At 37.8% G+C, this 20,074-nt stretch overlaps 1 protein-coding gene across 1 annotated transcript in view; it reads right to left on the reverse strand.

Annotated features, from left to right (window-relative positions):
- LOC127852921 (NADP-dependent malic enzyme-like) overlaps positions 1-17,831 on the reverse strand; it is a 29,649-nt gene extending 11,818 nt beyond the window's left edge. Inside the window, exons 1-9 of the mRNA XM_052386956.1 lie at positions 17,620-17,831; positions 17,119-17,266; positions 16,695-16,978; positions 16,399-16,474; positions 14,749-14,910; positions 11,135-11,238; positions 7,113-7,222; positions 6,214-6,311; positions 5,300-5,525 (exon numbers count right to left, since the gene is read on the reverse strand). Coding sequence (XP_052242916.1) covers positions 5,300-5,525; positions 6,214-6,311; positions 7,113-7,222; positions 11,135-11,238; positions 14,749-14,910; positions 16,399-16,474; positions 16,695-16,978; positions 17,119-17,266; positions 17,620-17,816 — 1,405 coding nt within the window. The 5' untranslated portion in view covers positions 17,817-17,831. The remainder of the gene's footprint in view (positions 1-5,299; positions 5,526-6,213; positions 6,312-7,112; positions 7,223-11,134; positions 11,239-14,748; positions 14,911-16,398; positions 16,475-16,694; positions 16,979-17,118; positions 17,267-17,619) is intronic.
- Positions 17,832-20,074: the final 2,243 nt, after the last annotated feature.

The following is a 20,074-nucleotide window of genomic DNA, read 5'->3' on the forward strand; positions in this document are numbered from 1 at the left end:
CCCCAGTGCAGGGGTTTGATGGATTCCCGTATGAAAGAAGGAGTCTCCATTTTGAAAGTTGGTTTGAGGAGATACATGTTGAACACTTTTAAATCTATTACTGGTCTCCAGGAACCATTTTTCTTTTGAACAAGAAAAAGACGACTGTAAAATCCTGGAGAATAAGGATCTTGAACCCTTTCTACCGCCTGTTTTTCCAAGAGCCCGAGAATGGACTCTGGAATATGTGGATGCCGAGATACCAGCTCTATAGGGACGCGAGAAAGTGGAGGCCTTTTTTCGAATTGAAAAGTCAGGCCTTTTGTCACAAGAGAATGAACCCATGCGTCTGAAGTAATTTGAAGCCATCGATTTGAGAAGTGGAAAAGTCTGGCCCCGACTGGTATTTCCGGCATCGGAGGTTGTGGCGGTAGAAAGGGAAGGGACCTAGGGCTGATAAGCAGGAGGTGCGCCCCTGCCGGTAGAAGGTTTGAAATTCCTCTGTCCCGGCTTGGGTTTGCCCTTTTTCCCAGAATCTTTATTAGAAGACTTGTGTGACAAAGAAGGTCTGTTATAGGAAGACTGCCTATTAGGACCTGACCGTGGATTAAAAGAAGGCTTTTTAGAGAAAAGGTTATTTCTCTTAGCCGTCTTGAATGCTGGAACTGCTGGTGGCCTAGAAGCAGGATGCTTAAAGACCCCTTGGCGTTGTCCAGAGTTGTTTCTAGCTAAAGAAGCATGAAGTTGGTCATCCTTGTCAGCTGTGATTGCTTCTTGTATCCTTCCACCAAAAAGAAACCCTGATGTGAGAGGAGCTGTTCTGAGCGAGTTCATACCAGGTTCCAACAGAAAATCTTTAGGTAAAGAAGTAAGGATAAGATCTCTACGAATCCTTAGCATCTCGGACATTGAAGAAGCAGAAGTGTGAGATAAGGCCAGTGTGGTCCGTGAGAGATGAATTAACAAATCACGGAGTTCCTCCGGAACAGATTCCGACCAATCACACACCATTTGTAAAATTGTCGCTAGCATGAAGTCAATTTGGTTAGTCAAACCTAATGATCTACGTTCCCTCATTTCCCAAGTTTCCAACATTGAAAACGGAACAGAAACTGAATTGGAACCACTTGGCATTACAAGAGATAGCTTGCTTATGTCCGGATCTGGAACCGGAAGTTTTGAAAAATCCAACCCAGATGTTGCATGTGGTACAGGAGGTTTGTAACTTTTACTACCTTCCTGGTGTTTTGGATCAGCTAGTTCCTTAGGAATTTTCCATGTTTCTCCTCGTTTTGGAATAGTCTTATTAGCTGATTCCAATGATTGAAGAACAGATAGAACAGTAGAACCAATGGGAAGTCGTGGGTCAGGACGAGCCGTCGACTTAATAACCCTGTTGGGATCAAATGTACGAAAAAGTTGTTCTGTCACAGAAATCGTCGCATTTGAAGACAGTTCAGCAGGTCTTGGACAGTAATCTACACCAAGAGTACGAAACATCAGTTCATAGATCTGACCAATCGGAGCTAAATATTGATCCGTCTCAACATTAGATTCTGCATCTGAATCAGCCTCACTCTCTACAACACCAGCGGTTTGTATAGAATCAGCAGGAACAGAAGTGAGAATATCTTGTACCGGATTGTAATTGTCTGGTAACAGCGAATGATCATCCCCGACGTCAGTAAACTGATAATGTAAACCGGAAGAAGGTAAATTATCAGCATTGACCGGTACAAAATGTCCCGCTGAATTCTGTATCCATAGTGTATCAGGATTCGACAGGGTAGCTGTAGGGAGTACACGACTAGATACTGTAGATGATACTCGTGGTGTTGACACTGACGCCGTAGTAGTGAGATGAGCTCCTGAAGATGCAATACGTGTGGCAGTCAACGTTGGAACCGACACATTTGGCATGGAAACATGCGATTCCATAACGGAACACGATGGTGAACGACTATACGTATGGTAAGTCCGATGCTGTCTACGTGAACGTTGCCGACGTCCTCGTTTCCTGCAATGTCGAGATCTGGATCGGCTGCGCTGTCGAGATGTGGATCGGCTGCGATGTGATCGAGATTTTTTGGAATACCGTCTCCGTGAGTGACGACGTGATCGCTTATGAGCGCCGCGACGATGATAACTGCTCGACGAAGAAGAGCGTGCCCGATGTCCACTCCTTGATGAAGACGATCTATTCGACGACGAATCGGATGTAGAAGAATACGCCGATGATGAAGACCGAGTTCTTCTTGACCGGCGATTGGTGTTATCGGTGGCAGGCCCAACTGATGACTGTTGACCGGTGACCGGACCGGACCGGACCGGACCGGTGACCGGACCGGACCGGTGACCGGACCGGACCGGTGATCAATGACCGGACCGGACCGGTGACCGGACCGGACCGGTGACCGGACCGGACCGGTGACATAACCGGACCGGACCGGACCGGTGACATGACCGGTGACCGGACCGGACCGGACCGGTGACCGGCCGGTCATATTATGACCGGTTACGTCACCGGACAAAGACCGTAGAATGGCGGCTGCCATGTGGTCTGACATTGATCCAGTCGTTCCATGATCAATGTCGCCGGTATGCATGGTGTGAGTCATAAGATCTGATGACGATCGACTGACAACAACACCATCTTGCCCGGTACCCGGTGACTGACAAAACCGCTGGTCATCCTTGACCAGTGGAGTCACCGGGTAATCAACGTCGGATGGAGGTTCGTTGCGTTTGCGGCTGATCGACGTCCTCCGGCGACCTGCTTTTGTCCATACGTCGTAAGCCCACAAATCGCAAACCGCACATTTGTTATTAAATGTGCACCCGGTACATGCCAAGCAAGTATCGTGGGAATCCCACCTTGCTTTGATATGACCACAAGAACCTCTATCCTGTAAGTTCATTCTGAAATAAAAGAAACAGAAAGAACCTACAAAAAAACAAATTAATGATTATAAATTCAAATAAAAAGTTAAACCACAAAATGTAAACACAAAGAACGCTGTCCAATTGACCTCAATTACTTATTGGGGAATAGGCACGAATTCCTCGTGGTTCACGTGCTCATGACGTCATGTACATGAGTGACGATGCAAACAAAGAAACCCAGCAAAAGCAGAAATATGACAATTACTGCAACAAAAAGTATAGAAATATAAACCGAATGATACAAATAAAAGATAAATAAACTTTATCCTTTTAAACTCCGCCAAAAACACAGTGAAAAGAACACATAAGTCCTGAGCCTAAAATAGGCGTGCACATGGTTTTATCCGGAAAGGAAAGATGAGTTGTGGTTCTTGATTTCCTGTTAGGTTGCATTGTACTATGTTTAACCTGATTTGGATTCTTATAGAGGTGGACGATTCCCAGCGCTTGAATATTTTCCGGATGAAATAACTCCCTTGGAAAGGGGTAAGCTAGAGATAACAGGTAACGTATTTATGATATTAAAATCAGTCTAATCCTATAAATGGATTTTCAATTATCAGGCCAATTCAAGCACTTTCGAAGCATTTTTCAAGGTTCTAGAAATAAGCATTTTTAAGCACTTGAGATTATTTTCAAGCACTTTCCAGACACATGGATTTTAAAGCGCTTTACAAGGTAAACATTGATTTTAAAGCATTTTTCAAGGTAAACATGAATTTTCAAGGATTTTTCAATGCCAACATTGATTTTCAAGCAATTTTCAAGGTAAACATTAATTTTCAAGCACTTCTCTGGGTAAACATAGAACTTTCAAGCACTTTTAAGGGTATACATTGATTTTCAAGCACTTGGAAAGCTCTTGCAACCAAGTAATGAATCAGTAAAACTGTCAATAAAACTGTATTTCTATGTTAATTTCATTTCATTTTCTCATACTTTGTTCCATTTGTCACATGATTACAGAATACTAGAGAAATGCTATGATTGTACCTGTCTAATGCATACGAATGAGTTTTTAAAATAAAATACAAAATTTTAATTGCTTAAAATCTAATTTCAATTATTTAATTATTTCAATTTGCCTTATTTGTGTTCATATTTGTAATTCTTCCATGTTTTATTTCTTAGTAAAAATTAAAATATTTCATGCATAGATTTTCAAATAAACTTAAGCTTCTTTCACACTGTATATATAACATTTCCCAATAATGTCATAGTTAGATAGAATTGGAAATGCGCAAAAACTTCAATGCTAGACACAACTCATAAATAGATTACATAGATAAACAAGAGATGTGTTTGTCAGAAACACAATGCCAGGGCTATTGCGCCGCTTTGAAGCCATAAATTTGACCTTTGACCTTGAACGATGACCTTGACCTTTAGCCACTCAAAATGTGCAGCTCCATAAGATACACATGCATGCCAAATATCAAGTTGCTATCTTCAATATTCAAAAAGTTTAGGAATGAAAGATACAATGATATTTGACCTTTGACCTTGAAGCATGACCTTTACCTTGAATTTTCACCACTCAAAATGTGCAGCTCCATGAGATACACATGCACGCCAAATATGACATTGCTATCTTCAATATTGCAAAAGTTATCAAACTTTAACCAAGGTAAAAGTTTGTGACACACACATACAATGACTGACTGACACAATGACAGAGAGACAGGCCAAAAACAATATACCCCCGATCTTTCGATCCGGGGGCATAAAACTAGCAACAATAAACATGCCCAAGTAGAAGTCAAGACCATGCTTCATCGGTAAGCAACACTGAGTAAAGTCTCAGCAATAATTGCTGTTCGTTTGACAATCACTCAGTCAAGGCTCTACAATAATTGCTGTTGGTTTGACCCATAAGTCAAATTGGACCAATAATAAACAAGAGCACCGCATAACGGGTGCCACGCTCGGCTACAGGTGCAGTTTTGAATAAATGAAAGCTTGTCAGATTTTTTTTAAGGTTAGTGACCTTGACCTAGTGACCCAAAAATGGGTGTGGCGTGTAGAACTCATTAAGGTGCATCCACATATGAAGTTTCAAAGTTGTAGGTGGAAGCAATCTGATTTTAGAGCAAATGTTCAAAACCTTAACAAAATGTTAAGGTTTTAGCACGACGCGGACGGTGGACGACACGACGAGCTGGCTATGACAATACCTCGGGTTTTCTCTGAAAATGCCGAGCTTAAAAAAATTAATAAGAAATCCCAATTAAGTCAAAGTTATATCAAATAACGAATGCCCAAAAACTTCAATGCCACACTAAACTTATAAATAGATTACACAGATATCAAAACAGCAACAATAGATAGTACCATGCCTTGTCTGTTGGTTAAACTCATAAGCACCACTTTGTCTCACCAATAATTGCTGTCGGTTTGACCACCTTCACTACCTCTTCCAGCGTATCGATGGGTCTGTGCTTCTTGGCAAAGTCCTTCTTGTGTCCGCTGATGCCGCCCGAGGGTCGCCCATGCACAATGAGACCCTTGGAGTCCACCATCCAGATCTTGTCTCTGGCCTCCTGCAGGGGCGTCCCCTCCTCTGTCATGGCTAGGGCCAGCAGGTTAGCAATACCGATATTGGCCTGGATAATGTTGTGACATTTTATAAGTATTTATGTGTTTCTCTTCTTAATTGATGTTTTGTGGTGCTTATGCATCTCTTATTCAAAGTTTCGTCACACGTAATACTCATTTGAATATTCAAGCTGCACTTCATGCATTATATGCGCCTTGTTTTGGAAAACTGGTGTAAAGTGTTGTCCAAGACTAGCCTGTGCAGTCCACACAGGCTGATCATGGAGGACACTTTTGGCCTAAACTAAATTTATTTAGAAGAAACTTATTTAATCCATAAAAGCACATATATAGCAGCTTGTATATTTTAATGCACATTCTACCGGTATCAACAATTTATGCATAAACACAACAAAACAACTTAAGGATAATGAAAATCAAAGATATAATGTTTCGCTTTCAATTCATTGAAAAATTAAATAAAATGTATCGCTTGATATTCTTACAGTATTTTTACTATATGAGCCTCACTCTGAAAATAACAAGGTTTAATGCATAAATGTAAAGTGTAGGCTCTGTTTAGCCTGTGCAATCCACATGTCCAGCCTACACTGGATTTTTGATAACAAGAGACTTCCTTTAAAAGTAAAATACCATAAAAGTGGAAAATGAAGTATGAGTAAGGCTCAGGATATTTTACACAATTATTGAAACACATCAAGAACCACAATCAGCCAACTGCAAAACATCACTCACCTCACCGGCGCCCTGCATGACAAACACATTTTCAGAGAGTTTCTTTTTCGTGATACGCAGAGATGCAAAGATACCAGCAGCTGCCACTGAGGCTGTACCTGCAGGTCATAAAGTAAGTTTTAAGACAAAGAACCAGATAAGGCTTAAGCATTTTCTGTAAGAATCAAAAACGGTACAATCCCAAAAATTAAATTCATCAGTGTGTCTTGATTGATTAAATCGATTATATTTGATTTATTAAGAAATATAAAATTGGAAGTCTTCATTTCAGGCCCTCCTTTCATTCTTAAAATCTTAAAATTTGTAAGAATATAATACTATGATAATTAAATTTCTACTTTTACATTTGTTTTAAACTTTTAATTGTTCTTGTCTATGTACAACTAGACTGGAGAATGTTACTCGTTTGACAATAAACAATAAACTTATCAACGTAAAAAAAAGTCCAGCATAGTATTTTCAACGCCATTTGATTCATTGAAATGCCTTTGATGCCTTTGTTTAACACCATGATTTCTGCACACAACTAAAACATAATACAGCCCAGACGTTTTCAAACTGACAACACATTTGATCCAGTGAAGATAATCAGACAGTTTTCGTACTATGATAATAATTTATCATTATCATTAATGACATTATAGCTGCTTTCTGAGAAAACTGGGCTTATTACATGTGCGAAAGTGTTGTCCCAGATTAGCCTACGCAGTCTTCACAAGCTAATTTGGGACGACACTTGCCTATATGGCATTTTCCGATAAATAAAAAAATAAAACAAAGTGGGGAGTGTCTTCCCTGATTAGCCTGTGTGGACTGCACTGGCTATTCTGGGTCGACACTTTACACACATGTACTAAGGCCCATTTCACTGTGCAGCTTGTTTTCCTGGTTTCACGCACCTTGAATGTCGTCGTTGAAGCAGCAGTACCTTTGTCTGTACTTCTCCAGTATTTTGAAGGCGTTGCTGTTGCCAAAGTCCTCAAACTGGATCAGAGTTGACTGCCCATATCTGTAAGTATGACAATGCAATAAAAACAACACTACCAGATAAGATTTCATAAACAAATAATTTGAACATAAATAACATTTTTATTTTCTCTTAATAGATTCTCTGTTTGATTTTGTTTATAAATTCTCTTTTTTTTATATAGATTCCCTTTTTTATTTTCTTCATAGATTGTCTTTTTCATTTTTTTGCCATTGATTCTCCTGTTGTTGCCTGTATTCTGGGTGCCTACTGTTTATGTGCAACAGTTGAAATAAATATTCTATAGAATAATGTTTTTACAAAATATCAAATAAAACTGCAATTCAAAGACCATCCGGAAGTTCCAGTACAAGCTAAAAACAAACCTACCAACCACAGAAAGATGCCTGTGACAGGCTGTAACCAGGTTTTGATTTAAATGTAAAATAAATGCTAGAGAAATATAGGAGTTTAACCACTTCTTCAAGAAAATAGAAGCGTTTTTATACAGATCAGCTCATTCATATAATAATTTTTCTTTAGAACCTATTTCTTTCTCTATTTGTAATTATGTTAGAAGTGAAGGAGACAGCCGTTGCGGAACAACTTTATATATGCTCTTTCAAATAAGGCAGAAGTTTCCAGATATATAAACTGATGATAAATGTTTAAAGCTGATCCATTTTCCTATTTCCTCAGGTTACGCTTTTAAGCCAGTAGCTTAATTGTATAAGTTCCATACAAAATACCAATACAATTGTGACATATTTGTATACAGGTATACTATATTTAGGTCATACAATGTGAGTAGTTCAGGCAATCAATAGTCAGGGTTTTTTTGGCCGATTTTATAGCCGAAATTCGGCTATGTTCCCAATCCCAAAAAGTATACTTTTTTCCCAAAATGTGGCAAAAAATTCCCAATTTCAAAAAAAAAAAAAAATTATTTAATTTTTTTTTTAAAGAATTTTATCTCAATTTTAATTCAATTACATCTAACAAAGTATTATATGATTTTGTTCTTTTAATTTGAATGATTATAAAGAGTTATGTAAAATTTAGTATTTCCCTATTCAATGGACTTTTCGTGTGGAAAAAAAAAGGCTAATGAATTTATTTTCCCAATTTCATGAAAATGCCGATAAAATTCCGAATTCCAAAGCCATGGGCTATCTTCCCAAAAAGTAGGGGAAAAAACCCTGATAATAGAAAGATTAGAGTATAAATACTTCTATATGAATGATATTGTATCCTTTTAACAAAACTTACACTTAGCTAGTCTTTAATTAACAAAGAATTTTCTGAAAATGTTCACATTAATAAATTGTAAACAGAGATATGCATTAACAAATTGTACACTGAGACAAGCATTGTATCACAAAACACTAAATCTAAGTTTAAGGCAAACGAAGCAAGCAAGAAAATCTAACATACACATTCTTAATAAGTATGAAGTTCAAGCAAAATTACTAGATGTATACATTAGCAAGATTTGCTTAAATATAAGCAGTTGTCGGAAATATAGGAAAATATAAGAGGTGTTTAAACATTAAGCATTTTGTTCTAAAATAAAGGACATTTATATGCAATAGGTTTACAGCCCTGTATGATACTTAATTTATTATACCTAGCAAACATGCTGTACTTTCAAAAACATACCTCAAAGTCAAGGTTAAACATTAAAATAAAGCGCTCATCACAATTGATTTTTATATACAGTTTAATAAGCACCTACCAATTGTTGGAATCCTCGGAAAACCCATGTTACTATTTTAGGGCTACCTGAAGGGTTTATTACTAATTATAGCCCAATAGGGAAATATTTTGTTCCAACATCATGGCATAAAAAAAATCAGAGATGGGTTAATGGAAATGTATTATAGTAAAGTCAAGTGAGGTATAATTGTAAATAATGTCACACTTGCACAGAGAACATCGGAAAACCACAATTGAATGAATATTAAACTATAAAATTTAGCGTCCAATGATGCTTACGGGTATATTTATCCAGTGTTTTTACAAATATTCTATCCAGCTGTAAACATGTGTAATTCCATAGGCAGTCACACAAATATAATCAGTATTGGGCAGTACTGTTTTATTTCATGTGATTTGTGCTTACCAGAAATACAATTAATTGTCTTATAAATTGCCATGCTTGATCCAAATGTGTCGTTTTATTTAAGTTTTTCTTTCCTATTATACTTTTGCTTTCTTAAACAGTTATAAACGAAACAAACTAACACCACACACAATCTTACGTAATGATGACAATCCAGTGCATAGAAATAAATGACTGTGGAATCACTACTTCAGTTTTTTTTTAAAAAAAGGTAAAAAATCATCCCATTTATTTGTTGGACGTTGGTATAACAAATTCTATATAACACCCCACATAAATGATACAACAAATTGTCAACCCTAAAAATCTTCTTAAAACTCAGTTGACATTACTACTGAGTTGCTGGAGTTGGACATTTTAGCAATTGGTCTTTCAACTGTATCTTTCTACAGGGACTATTTTTGCTGAAGTTAGAAACATACTGGTTTCATGCCAATTGGTAAACAAGAGCACCGCCTTGCGGGTGCAGACCGCTCATCTATTCTTCTTTTTAAAGGTGAAGGGAACTATCTCAATACTTCAATCAAAAAAGATGGATGGGTGGGGTGGAAAGGGGTGTATAGTGTGGGGGTGTGGTCACTTATTACAGTATCTTCCAAAAATAAGAAATAAAAATGCAAAAACAAAATAAAAAATAATTTATTTGTTTGGGGTGGGGGGGATTCTTGGGTAGGATAGTTGGACAGTCTTTCAAAAATAAAATAATAAAAATAAATATTTTTGTTTTTTAACCATGTTTCCAAAAAAAAAATTGGGGGGGATGGGTGGGGTCGGGGGGGGGGTATAGTGTGAGGGTGTAGTCATTTATAAGATGATCTTTAAAAAAAAATGAAAAAAAAATGCTTTTTTTAGGGGGGGGGGGGTCGGGAGAGGGGCATGTGGGATGGTTTGGGTGGAGTCTATTGTAGTATGTCATGTAAGAGTTGTTTTGTCAAAGTATCAATCAAATCTGATCATAAATAACGAAGTCATGGCAATTTTTGCAAAATTTAATTATTTGACCTTGAGAGTCAAGGTCATTCAAAGGTCAAGGTAAATTCAACTTTCCAGGTACAGTACCCTCATGATAGTATGAAAGTATTTGAAGTTTGAAAGCAATAGCCTTGATACTTTAGAAGTAAAGTGGATGTAAACACAAAATTTAACCATATATTCAAAGTTACTAAGTCAAAAAAGGGCCATAATTCGGTAAAATGACAACCAGATTTATGCAACTTTTTCCGTACAGTCCCCTTATGATAGTTTGTGAGTGTTCTAAGTCTGAAATTAATAGCTATGATACTTTAGGAGTAAAGTGGCCCAAAACACAAAACTTAACAAAATTAACAAAATTTTCAATTTTCTAAGTATAAAGGGGCCATAATTCTGAAAAAATGCCAGTCAGAGTTACATAACATTGCCTGCACAGTCCCCTTATGATAGTAAGTAAGTGTCGCAAGTATGAAAGCAATAGCTTTGATACTTTAGGAATAAAGTGGACCTAGACACAAAACTTAACCAAATTTTCAATTTTCTAAATATAAAAAGGGCACATAATTCTGTCAAAATGCACGCCAGAGTTATCTAACTTTGCCTGCCCAGTCCCCTCATGATAGTAAGTAAGTGTACCAAGTTTTAATGCAATAGGTTTGATGCTTTATGAGAAAAGTGGACCTAAACACAAAACTGAACCGGACGCCAACGCTGACGCTGAACTTTCCTTCTTTTAGGGAATTTTTGGGACAGCTATTGGGAATTTTGTTATTTTGCCTCAATAGAGAAAGAGCCTTTTAGAGGTACTTTATAAAGAAGAAAAAAACGCTTTTTGTAAATGCAAGAACACTGATAGATACCTTTTGACAATTGCCTCTACGAATTCCTCAATGAATTCATCATAAACTGGTCCAGTCACTCTCGGAGTCCGTTTGCCAATGTAGAGAGGGTCGTTCAACAATGTCTAAAAGAGAAGTATTATTGGCATACTAAACAATTGAAATATTGTTCATAAAACTGTTTATGAATAAACAATTGAATACTGTCTCCTTTTTTCTAGTCCTTGATTGAGACATTCTGCCATTAAATAAGTTATTTACACATTCAAATTTAAATGCCATTAGTGGTATGTTCAATGTTTTTTAATTGTTATAATGCACAGTTTAGAATAACATCATTGGTGCGCACTCTGACAATGTAACATGGAAATAAAAAAACAGTTTTTAACTCATTGCCATACTTGAGTTTTAAGTGTAAAACATAAAACCAGAAGTTATTTTAAAGATATGGTACACTTCTGTGTGGCTAGTTATTGTGTTTTGAGGATATTAATTAAAGTATCAACACAACACAAGTTGAGTTCAATTTATGTCATTTTAATCTTTCTCTTAATGTAAATAATCATAATATATAGTGACAACAACGTAATTGTAATTTAAGCACTCAGAATGAACTGTCTACACAGTGTCTCCAACGTGTTTTTAAGTATCGAGACCGAATTGTGGATTGACCTCTTAAGACAAATAACGACAATGCACCCTGGACTGTAGACTTTCCCCTGTGCTGTGTTAGTTAATGAAAACCTTTTAACAGCTAAGAATATTCACCTCAACCCATGATGACTCACTTCTTTCCCGCAAATCAGGATACAGGCTCTGCTAGCTTGTCATAAAACTCAATATATTACACAATCAACTAGGATTCAAATCACTTATGAAAAAGATGAACCAGTAAAATCTTTAACCCTTTACCACTTAGAAACGTATTTTGACACATTTGTACTCCCTCCGAAAGTAACATGAAAAGCAACCCATGTTTACCCATGTCCATTTCCTGGTGGTACGCATTCCATGTATATGATTTCATGAAAATTGCCAAATTAGTAATCAAGTTATCAAGATCAAATGAATCTTTAATATCTACTTACCATGAACTTGACCCCCACACCCAAAATGCAATCCCATGCTGAGATTAAATGCATTTATTTACTTAGTTTTAACACATTAGCTCAATTTGTAATTCAGTTATAGAGACAAAACAATTTATCTTAAATAACAGTGACCTTGACACTCATCTGCAGTCCCAGATGAAGATTAATGGAACACTTTATGTTTGTAATTGCATGACAATAGCTCAATTTATTTTTGAATTCATATTTTATTTTAAGTAATAATTACTTTGACCTCATGCAAGCCACATGTAAGTTGTAACACTAGCAATGACTGGATATTCGGGATTAATTCATTTAGTATCTTATTATTTTTAGTGTACTTGACCTTGACCCCACCCCCATATAATTACCTGTTACCTGTCTACATGGTTTATAATGTAAACATTTAAATTGCAAAAAAACACCTTAATTATGAAAAAAAAATAACAAGAATTGCCAAACTTTGCCCTTGGGGTCATTTTAATATGGGGAATAAATGTTATAAATTTATATCCCTAAAGAAGTTCCTAAGGAGAAACTAGCTAAACAAACAACAAATTATTGTGTACTAGTATATAGTAGGGATGCAAGAGGTTACACAAATCATTAACTGGTTAACCTTTTTCCATAATCTGTTATTAACCAGTTAACCGAAACGCATTAAGTAGTTAAAATGATTTAGAGACGTAAAAATGTCATATTGCTCGAACCGCTCTGTAGAAACAAAAGTAATTTCAAATTTGAAATCGCTTGCGTTGATGCCATGCAGTTTTGTTATAAAATGAATTATAAAGAATATTTTCATAATTTTGTAAATGTATGCTTTATATTTTATTTATTTTTCCTGCGTAAATGCATAAGAGTAAAAAATCAAAGAACAACACAATGTTCATTTTCACGTGTTATTAACTTATTTTTGGTTGGGCCGCTTATATTACGTTCGCGCCGTATGGCTGACAAAAATGGTGAGTTCCTTTTCCTTTGTTCATTCTGTTATAATTTTTGAAACTCAAATTGGCTTAATATAGAAATATTTTTTCCCTTTCAATTCAATGTAAAGTGGGTCATGTGTGTTCAACGAATCCGCATCTCTTCTTATTTGATAATTGCACATTTTGTTGTTTGCATTTTAGCGTTTGTAGCCGAAGTAGTATCGTTTGATTTTCATTTTACAATTAAAATCAGTGCGTAAAATAAAGGACACAAATAACATTAATTTTGAACGAAATGTAAGGTGAATATTTAATATAATCAGTACATTTATTTAATAGCGAAGTAACTAAGTATTATCATCTCAAATACTGATAGTTTTGTATGTATGTCGACATACCATAGCGCACAAATTTTACGCAATTACACAAATACTAAATTTAACGTTGTTTTTTTAAATATTTTTAATTGATGTTTAATTATTGAATTAGTTAGATTTGCTTTCTTAAATAGAACATGCATCGGACGGTAATGGTGGAATGGTTGGACGTAAATTATCATAATGATATTAATTTTTGATAAACAAAAACGACGTTAACTCGTCAAGGTTTTAACTACGAATGCAATTCTTGATATAATTGTTACTTATAAACACGGTATTTTCGCGAGCAATCAGTGTTGGATATTGGTTAACAAAACTTCAAAATAAGCCGTCCAATATCTCAACTGTTTTTATCGCGAGTTCAATAAACGTGTCAATTACATCTTCGCTAATAACTCCCACTCACCGCAGTTCGCTAGTTAAATTTTAGCGAGTCAAAAGACCAATAGTGTCATGCAGTTATCAAAACGTACCCCCTATTTGTTATCACAAAGGTATTGATTAATTGCTTTATTAATTTGATTGTTGACACATAATTCATTACCGTCGATGGTTCGGAATGTTGTTCTTACTAGTCGCCAGCGCAAGTTGGCAGCATGTCACGCGAAAAATGTAAAATCGTACGAAATATTCCATGAAAAAAACATAATCATATATTTTTTCCAGGTTAACCTTTTCCCGAAAATGTAACCGGTTAACTGGTCGTTTCGGTAGGTTAACTGGTTAACCTATGTAAGCCATTTATTTAATATCATTCAAGACCTACCATACCCAGTTTTTGGGTAATTTCAGTATGTTGAATACATGTGTAAAGTAAGAGTAACATCAATCAAGCCATTCCTGAGAAACTAGCGTACCTAAAAACTTAAACCTTGCTCGGACTCTAATACCGGGACAAGATTAATAGCTTGCCTTTTCTTCATGCCAAAATCATATAATTATGCAGACTTCAAATTTGTAGGTCTGAGGTGTACTGTGCATGTACAACAACCAGCATTCGAGTAACTACAGGTGATAGAGCTCCATGCTGTGTTCCTGCAGTCATGGGTTTGAGATCGAGCACACTTTTCTTCCAAGATTTAATTAAAACGCAAGCATCTTCATCACTTTATTTAATAAAAAAAAAAAATCAGTTTTGGATACATGGCTTGTGAACTGGATGCACTTTTCCTCTAAGCTTTAATTGAGATGTAAGAATGAAACAGTCTCAGACAGTTTACTGGGGTACATACCTTGTTGTTGGTGCCTACATCCAGCACGACCGGGAGACACTCATGTGGTGGGATACCTCCTAGAGCTGTGTACAGGGACAGCTTGCCAATGGGGATACCCATGCCATTCACTCCAAGGTCACCCAGGCCTAGAATCCTCTCCCCATCCGTCACCACTACAGCCTGTGGATCAAGAAAACTGAATGAATATGATTCCCGCTCTGAGGAAATGGGGTTAAATTCATGTGTATAAAGTGTTGTCCCTGATTAGCCTGTTGAGTATGCACATGCTAATCAGGGACAATATTGTCTGCTTACACTGGATTTTCAGCATGAAGAGTCTTCCTTTAAACAAACAAGGGACAAAATTGTCACAAAACCAGGTTTTCATTGTGAAAAAAAAATCTGATAAAGGGAGAAAACTCAAACTGAACTTTTGAAATGAACAAACAAAATTAACCCCCTTTTTAAGTTTGTTATTTTAAAAAATCTATTTTTAGTCGTGGCGACCTTGACATTGGAGATATTGACGTGATTCTTTCGTGCGACACACCGTCCCATGATGGTGAACAAATGTGCCAAATGATTTTAAAATCTCACAATGAATGACATAGTTATGGCCAGGACAAGCTCATTTATGGCCATTTTTGACCTTTGAACTCAAAGTGTGACCTTGACCTTGGAGATATCCACGTAATTATTTCGCGCGACACACCGTCCAATGATGGTGAACAAATGTGCGAAATGATTTTAAAATCTGACAATGAACGACATAGTTATGGCCCGGACAAGCTTGTTCCGCCCGCCCGCCAGCCAGCCAGCCCGCATTCGCCAATCTAATAACCAGTTTTTTCCTTCGGAAAACCTGGTTAAAAATACAATAAAAGTGGAATGTGACATCCCAGATTAGCTTGTGCAGACTGCACAGGTTAATCTGGGACGATACTTTACGTCAGGCACTATGCTTAACCCATTTTCACAGAGGCTCATATGTATGTACATCACCACTACAGCTGGGATCTTGAAACTTTGCATGAATATCTATGTACATGTACATCACCACTATAGTCTATGGATCATGGAAACTTTGCATAAATATCTACTAGCTACTGGCTGTGGATCATGCAAACTAAGCTTGACAGTGCATATTCTATTGCATGTGGGAATGTTGAAGGGGCGCTTCTAGATGGGAATTTGTTCATGGAATACCTCAACGGGATTATAAGAATATTATAGATTTACACAAATTATGCTTATATATGATTGCAATAAGGTTGGTATACATTCTGAATTATTCAGAATCTATATCAACCTTATTGACATCATTTAATATAATATTTACAAACAATTACACAAACTTTTTTAATTGGCGAAATTTGGTGGCGCAACTTTGTTTTGCCCACTGGAACCCTGTTTCTCAATCTCTAAGCTGGTTATATACATACATATTTCACATGTCTGACTGTAAATGCTATTAGACGGTTGAAAATCATATTTGATTTTAATATGTCTGGTCTGTACTTGTAATGAATGAAGTAAGCAGACATGCACTAGACCACTGGGTATCGTAGCAAGTAAAAAATTTCAGGATTTTTTTCTTTCTTTCATGAATGATGAATAAACAGCAAAGTTTGACACTTTTCTATTTTAGATTAAGAAAAAGTGCCTTACCTTCACATCGTTTTCTGGCCAATTGCACACCATTTGATACAGATGTCCTTTGTCATTAATGGACAAAAATAGACCTCTAGAAGAGGAAACAATAGTATTTCATATATATGCACAAGTTAACACTAAGCATTCTGTATTCTGGGCAATTCATACATAAGCAATGACCAAGTACCAAAGTATCAATTTATATGAATATCTTTGAAAGTTGCACTTATTTTTATCAAACGCATTTTGATGTTCATTATGTGTTCAAGTTGTTTTAAACAACAAAACACACCCAGTTTTTATAATTTTACCTTGGCTTTCTGTACAGCAGCCCATATTCTTGGCAAACCTTGCCAACAGTTGGTGTGTAGACAATGGGCATCATTAGCTCTGTGTACTCACAAAGCGCACGATAAAAGAGACGCTCGTTCCTGTCGTAGAGAGCCATCAGGTAGATGTACTTATCAATGTCAGTGTTGCGCTTATTAAAGTTGGACATCACGCGAGCCAGCTGTGTATCTTGATCAATGATAACAGGTGGAAGAAGGCCATGGATTCCCATCAACTGTCTTTCTTTCAGAGTGAATGCTTGACCCTGAAAAGTATTGAACATTAAATACTTAGCGTGTTTTTGTGTTTTCAATAAAAAACAATAAAACAGCTTATCTTCTTTTTTTTATTTGCATTCTTGTAAATAAAGATATTTTATAAAGTAATTGTAATTATGATAACAACCTTGTTCAATTTTGCATCTCTCAGAATATCAATTCCTCTGATTTTTGTGTTGTTGATCATGTCCTTTTTGGGATCAGGGAATGGGGATTTGGGTCTGCCATCAACCCTTGATGTTGAATGGAATCCAGAAGATACTAATGTGGCACATCTGTAAAACAAATCGTTTAACCGCATGAGTTTTTTAACTTTTGACAACTGTTTCCAATTTCGGACGAACCTTCCAAAACCGGCGTATGGTAGTACTATGCCAAATTTGTGACTCTCTTTGCAGTCTTGCGTTAAATATTTCGGACAAAAAGTCGTGTGTATATAAAAACAGACAAGTTTATACCCCACAATTTCTTTCGTCAAGAAAACAATGTGAACAACAATTAACAGATCAGCTGATTCGTGTGCAAAATACAAGGTCACCGTAACTTCCCTGCCTCTGAGTCAGAAAAAAATACATTGCAAGAAAACAACTTCGCCAGTTAATATCGCCACATGCATTTATTTTCTAACCTCTGGATTCCAAAAGATTTCGCTAAGGTCCTGGACACGCTGGCCAGTGTTGTCAAAGACATGTTTATTGAGGTGTGCTCGAAAGACCCACGTAAAAACAACCCCAACGCAGAAACGACCTTCACATACAGCTCAACAACAAATGTCGAGTCAGAACGGCGAACGGCCTTCACACTCATCGAATCGGTCACTGCCATATCCAAATTACCATGCATATATGTCGTTTCATGCTCTCAAATTTGATACAGTTATACTGGTTCCGTCAAATCTCTGCGCGGAGGTTGTTTCATATTACGAAGGAAATTAATGAAATATGATATTTTAGAACGGTATTTATTTCTATAAAAAGAGAAACGTGAGGGGAGTGTAATGCCAGTGACATCCGGTGCCACGCCCCCCCTGCATAGTGGTACCCGGCTTGCGTCGTTCATGTGACGGGACCATGCTGCATGATGTGGAGCCAATCGGATGGACGCAGATGCCTGATGGGATGACCATGCTCTCTTGCTACCCGGTACGCGAACGTGTGCAGACGTGTTCCCTGAGGTAAGTATTGCCAGGAAGATAGATGCCCTGATATAAGTATTTCCAGGAGGAGCGTAAGTATTAGCCTGTGACGTAAGTATTAGCCTGTGACTTAGTGTGTCTTGCCCTGGAAGTTTAGCCTGTGCGTGGGGTAAGTATTCCTAGGAGGATCGGTTGTCTGCAGCCGACGACGATAGCGGACGAGCGTTTCCCTCGAAGAGTTTACTGCGGAGGACGACAGTGCCATCCTGACAAGGTTTACAGTCGATGCTCATGTGAGTGTATTAGTCAAGTGTCGTTGTTAGTAGTTGCTGTAATTGCAGGCAAAAACCACTGAAGAGCTAACCTAAATAAACACCACAATGGTGTCTAGAAGTTGGGATAAGTGAAAATTGTGTTTAACGATTAGGCTCATTCTTTGCGAAAGTCGGCATCCTGTGTTTAAATTGAACCACGAATCATTGTGTCACACCGGTCTTACTGACAATAACGTAGTGACGTCACCATCTATGTATAGAATGAACCACGAATCGTATTTAGTTTGTATATTTTTCCTATCCATAAAGTGGTCTATGCTAGACATGTGTAACGCGCCAGCCGTCTATTTTTAGACTTGTTGCAGGGTGACCACGTGGTCTGACTGCTGGGAATTTACCTTGTCTGCATTCGAGGTCCGTTTAAGCAAAGACCTATCAATATACATGATATAATGTATATTGATAGGTCTTTGGTTTAAGTGCACTAGCCGACCTGAATGTTTACAATGTTTTGGATTGGTGTAATGGATATGGTGAAATAATTGTTTTATTGCAATTAATATTTAATTGTTGCATTGAATTTTTAAATTAATTAGAGTAGTCGTATTTTTATTGTGCGTGCTGTTTTTCTTCAATTTTTTGTGTACTGTGCTGCATTAAAAATGAGTAGCCGAAATATGTCTCCGGGTCTTGTACGGGTAAATTTCGACCCCCCACAAACGTTGATGTTGATCTCCGGAGTAGGGCCCAAATTGGCGCGGGACATTGTCCAACTTAGACAAGGGTCAGGTAATTTAGACCTGGACACCTTGGAGGTACTAATTGGGCGGCCCCTAAGTGAGAGGGAGTTAGACCAGCTGCATTTAGCAGAAAATCCAATGCTTGCAGCGGCGTCCCAAGCCAGTGGAACGGAAGAAGAACACCCAAGTAGGTCCAGGGCCTCAGAGCCAATGTGTGTAAGCACGCCATACCTAAACCAGGACCAGATGAAGGCAGAGCTAGCCTCTCAGATATCAGATTTAGAGGCGGACATCACTCGATGGGAGGAGTGCCCGGGGATATGGAGTGATTTCCTTCCCCAGTTTGCAAAGCCTTTGTGCCCCAAGCGTCTGTTGTTTCAGCCAGATCCTGTGGTGGTGACAGGCATGCCGATACCGTCTGATGTCGCATCAAGCGTCCCCGCCCCGCCCCAGTGGTTAGGTTTGCCCCAGATGAGGGCTGGTAGGGCAATCAAGCGACCTAGGCAAAGTAGCCTTTTTCGCTCGGTTACTTCAGAGGCCTCTTCCATGGCCCCTTCAGCGCATAGCCCGTGGCGCGCGACAGATTACAACGTGCCAGCACAATTTAGAGGGACGTCCGCAGAATATTTGGGACACTTTCGGGTCCCAAGAAGCCCTCCTGCTCCTATTATGCGCCTTTTCCAACCCATTTCACCATGCCTAACAGCCAACCTGTGGTAAGTGGCGTCTCACTGTATAACAACCAACCTATTGCAAGTGGCGTCTCCCTGCCTAGCAACCAACCTGTTGTAAGTGGCTTCTCAATGATAAACAACCCACCCGTTGTGAGAAGTGTTCCCGTGCAAAGCACCCTACCGGTGGTAGGTAATCTGACAGTAGCCAGCAATTTACCTATAGTAGGTAATAACCCTGCACACAGCAATCCACCCGTTG

This window comes from Dreissena polymorpha, chromosome 12, assembly GCF_020536995.1.
Source record: "Dreissena polymorpha isolate Duluth1 chromosome 12, UMN_Dpol_1.0, whole genome shotgun sequence".
Taxonomy (NCBI): domain Eukaryota; kingdom Metazoa; phylum Mollusca; class Bivalvia; order Myida; family Dreissenidae; genus Dreissena; species Dreissena polymorpha.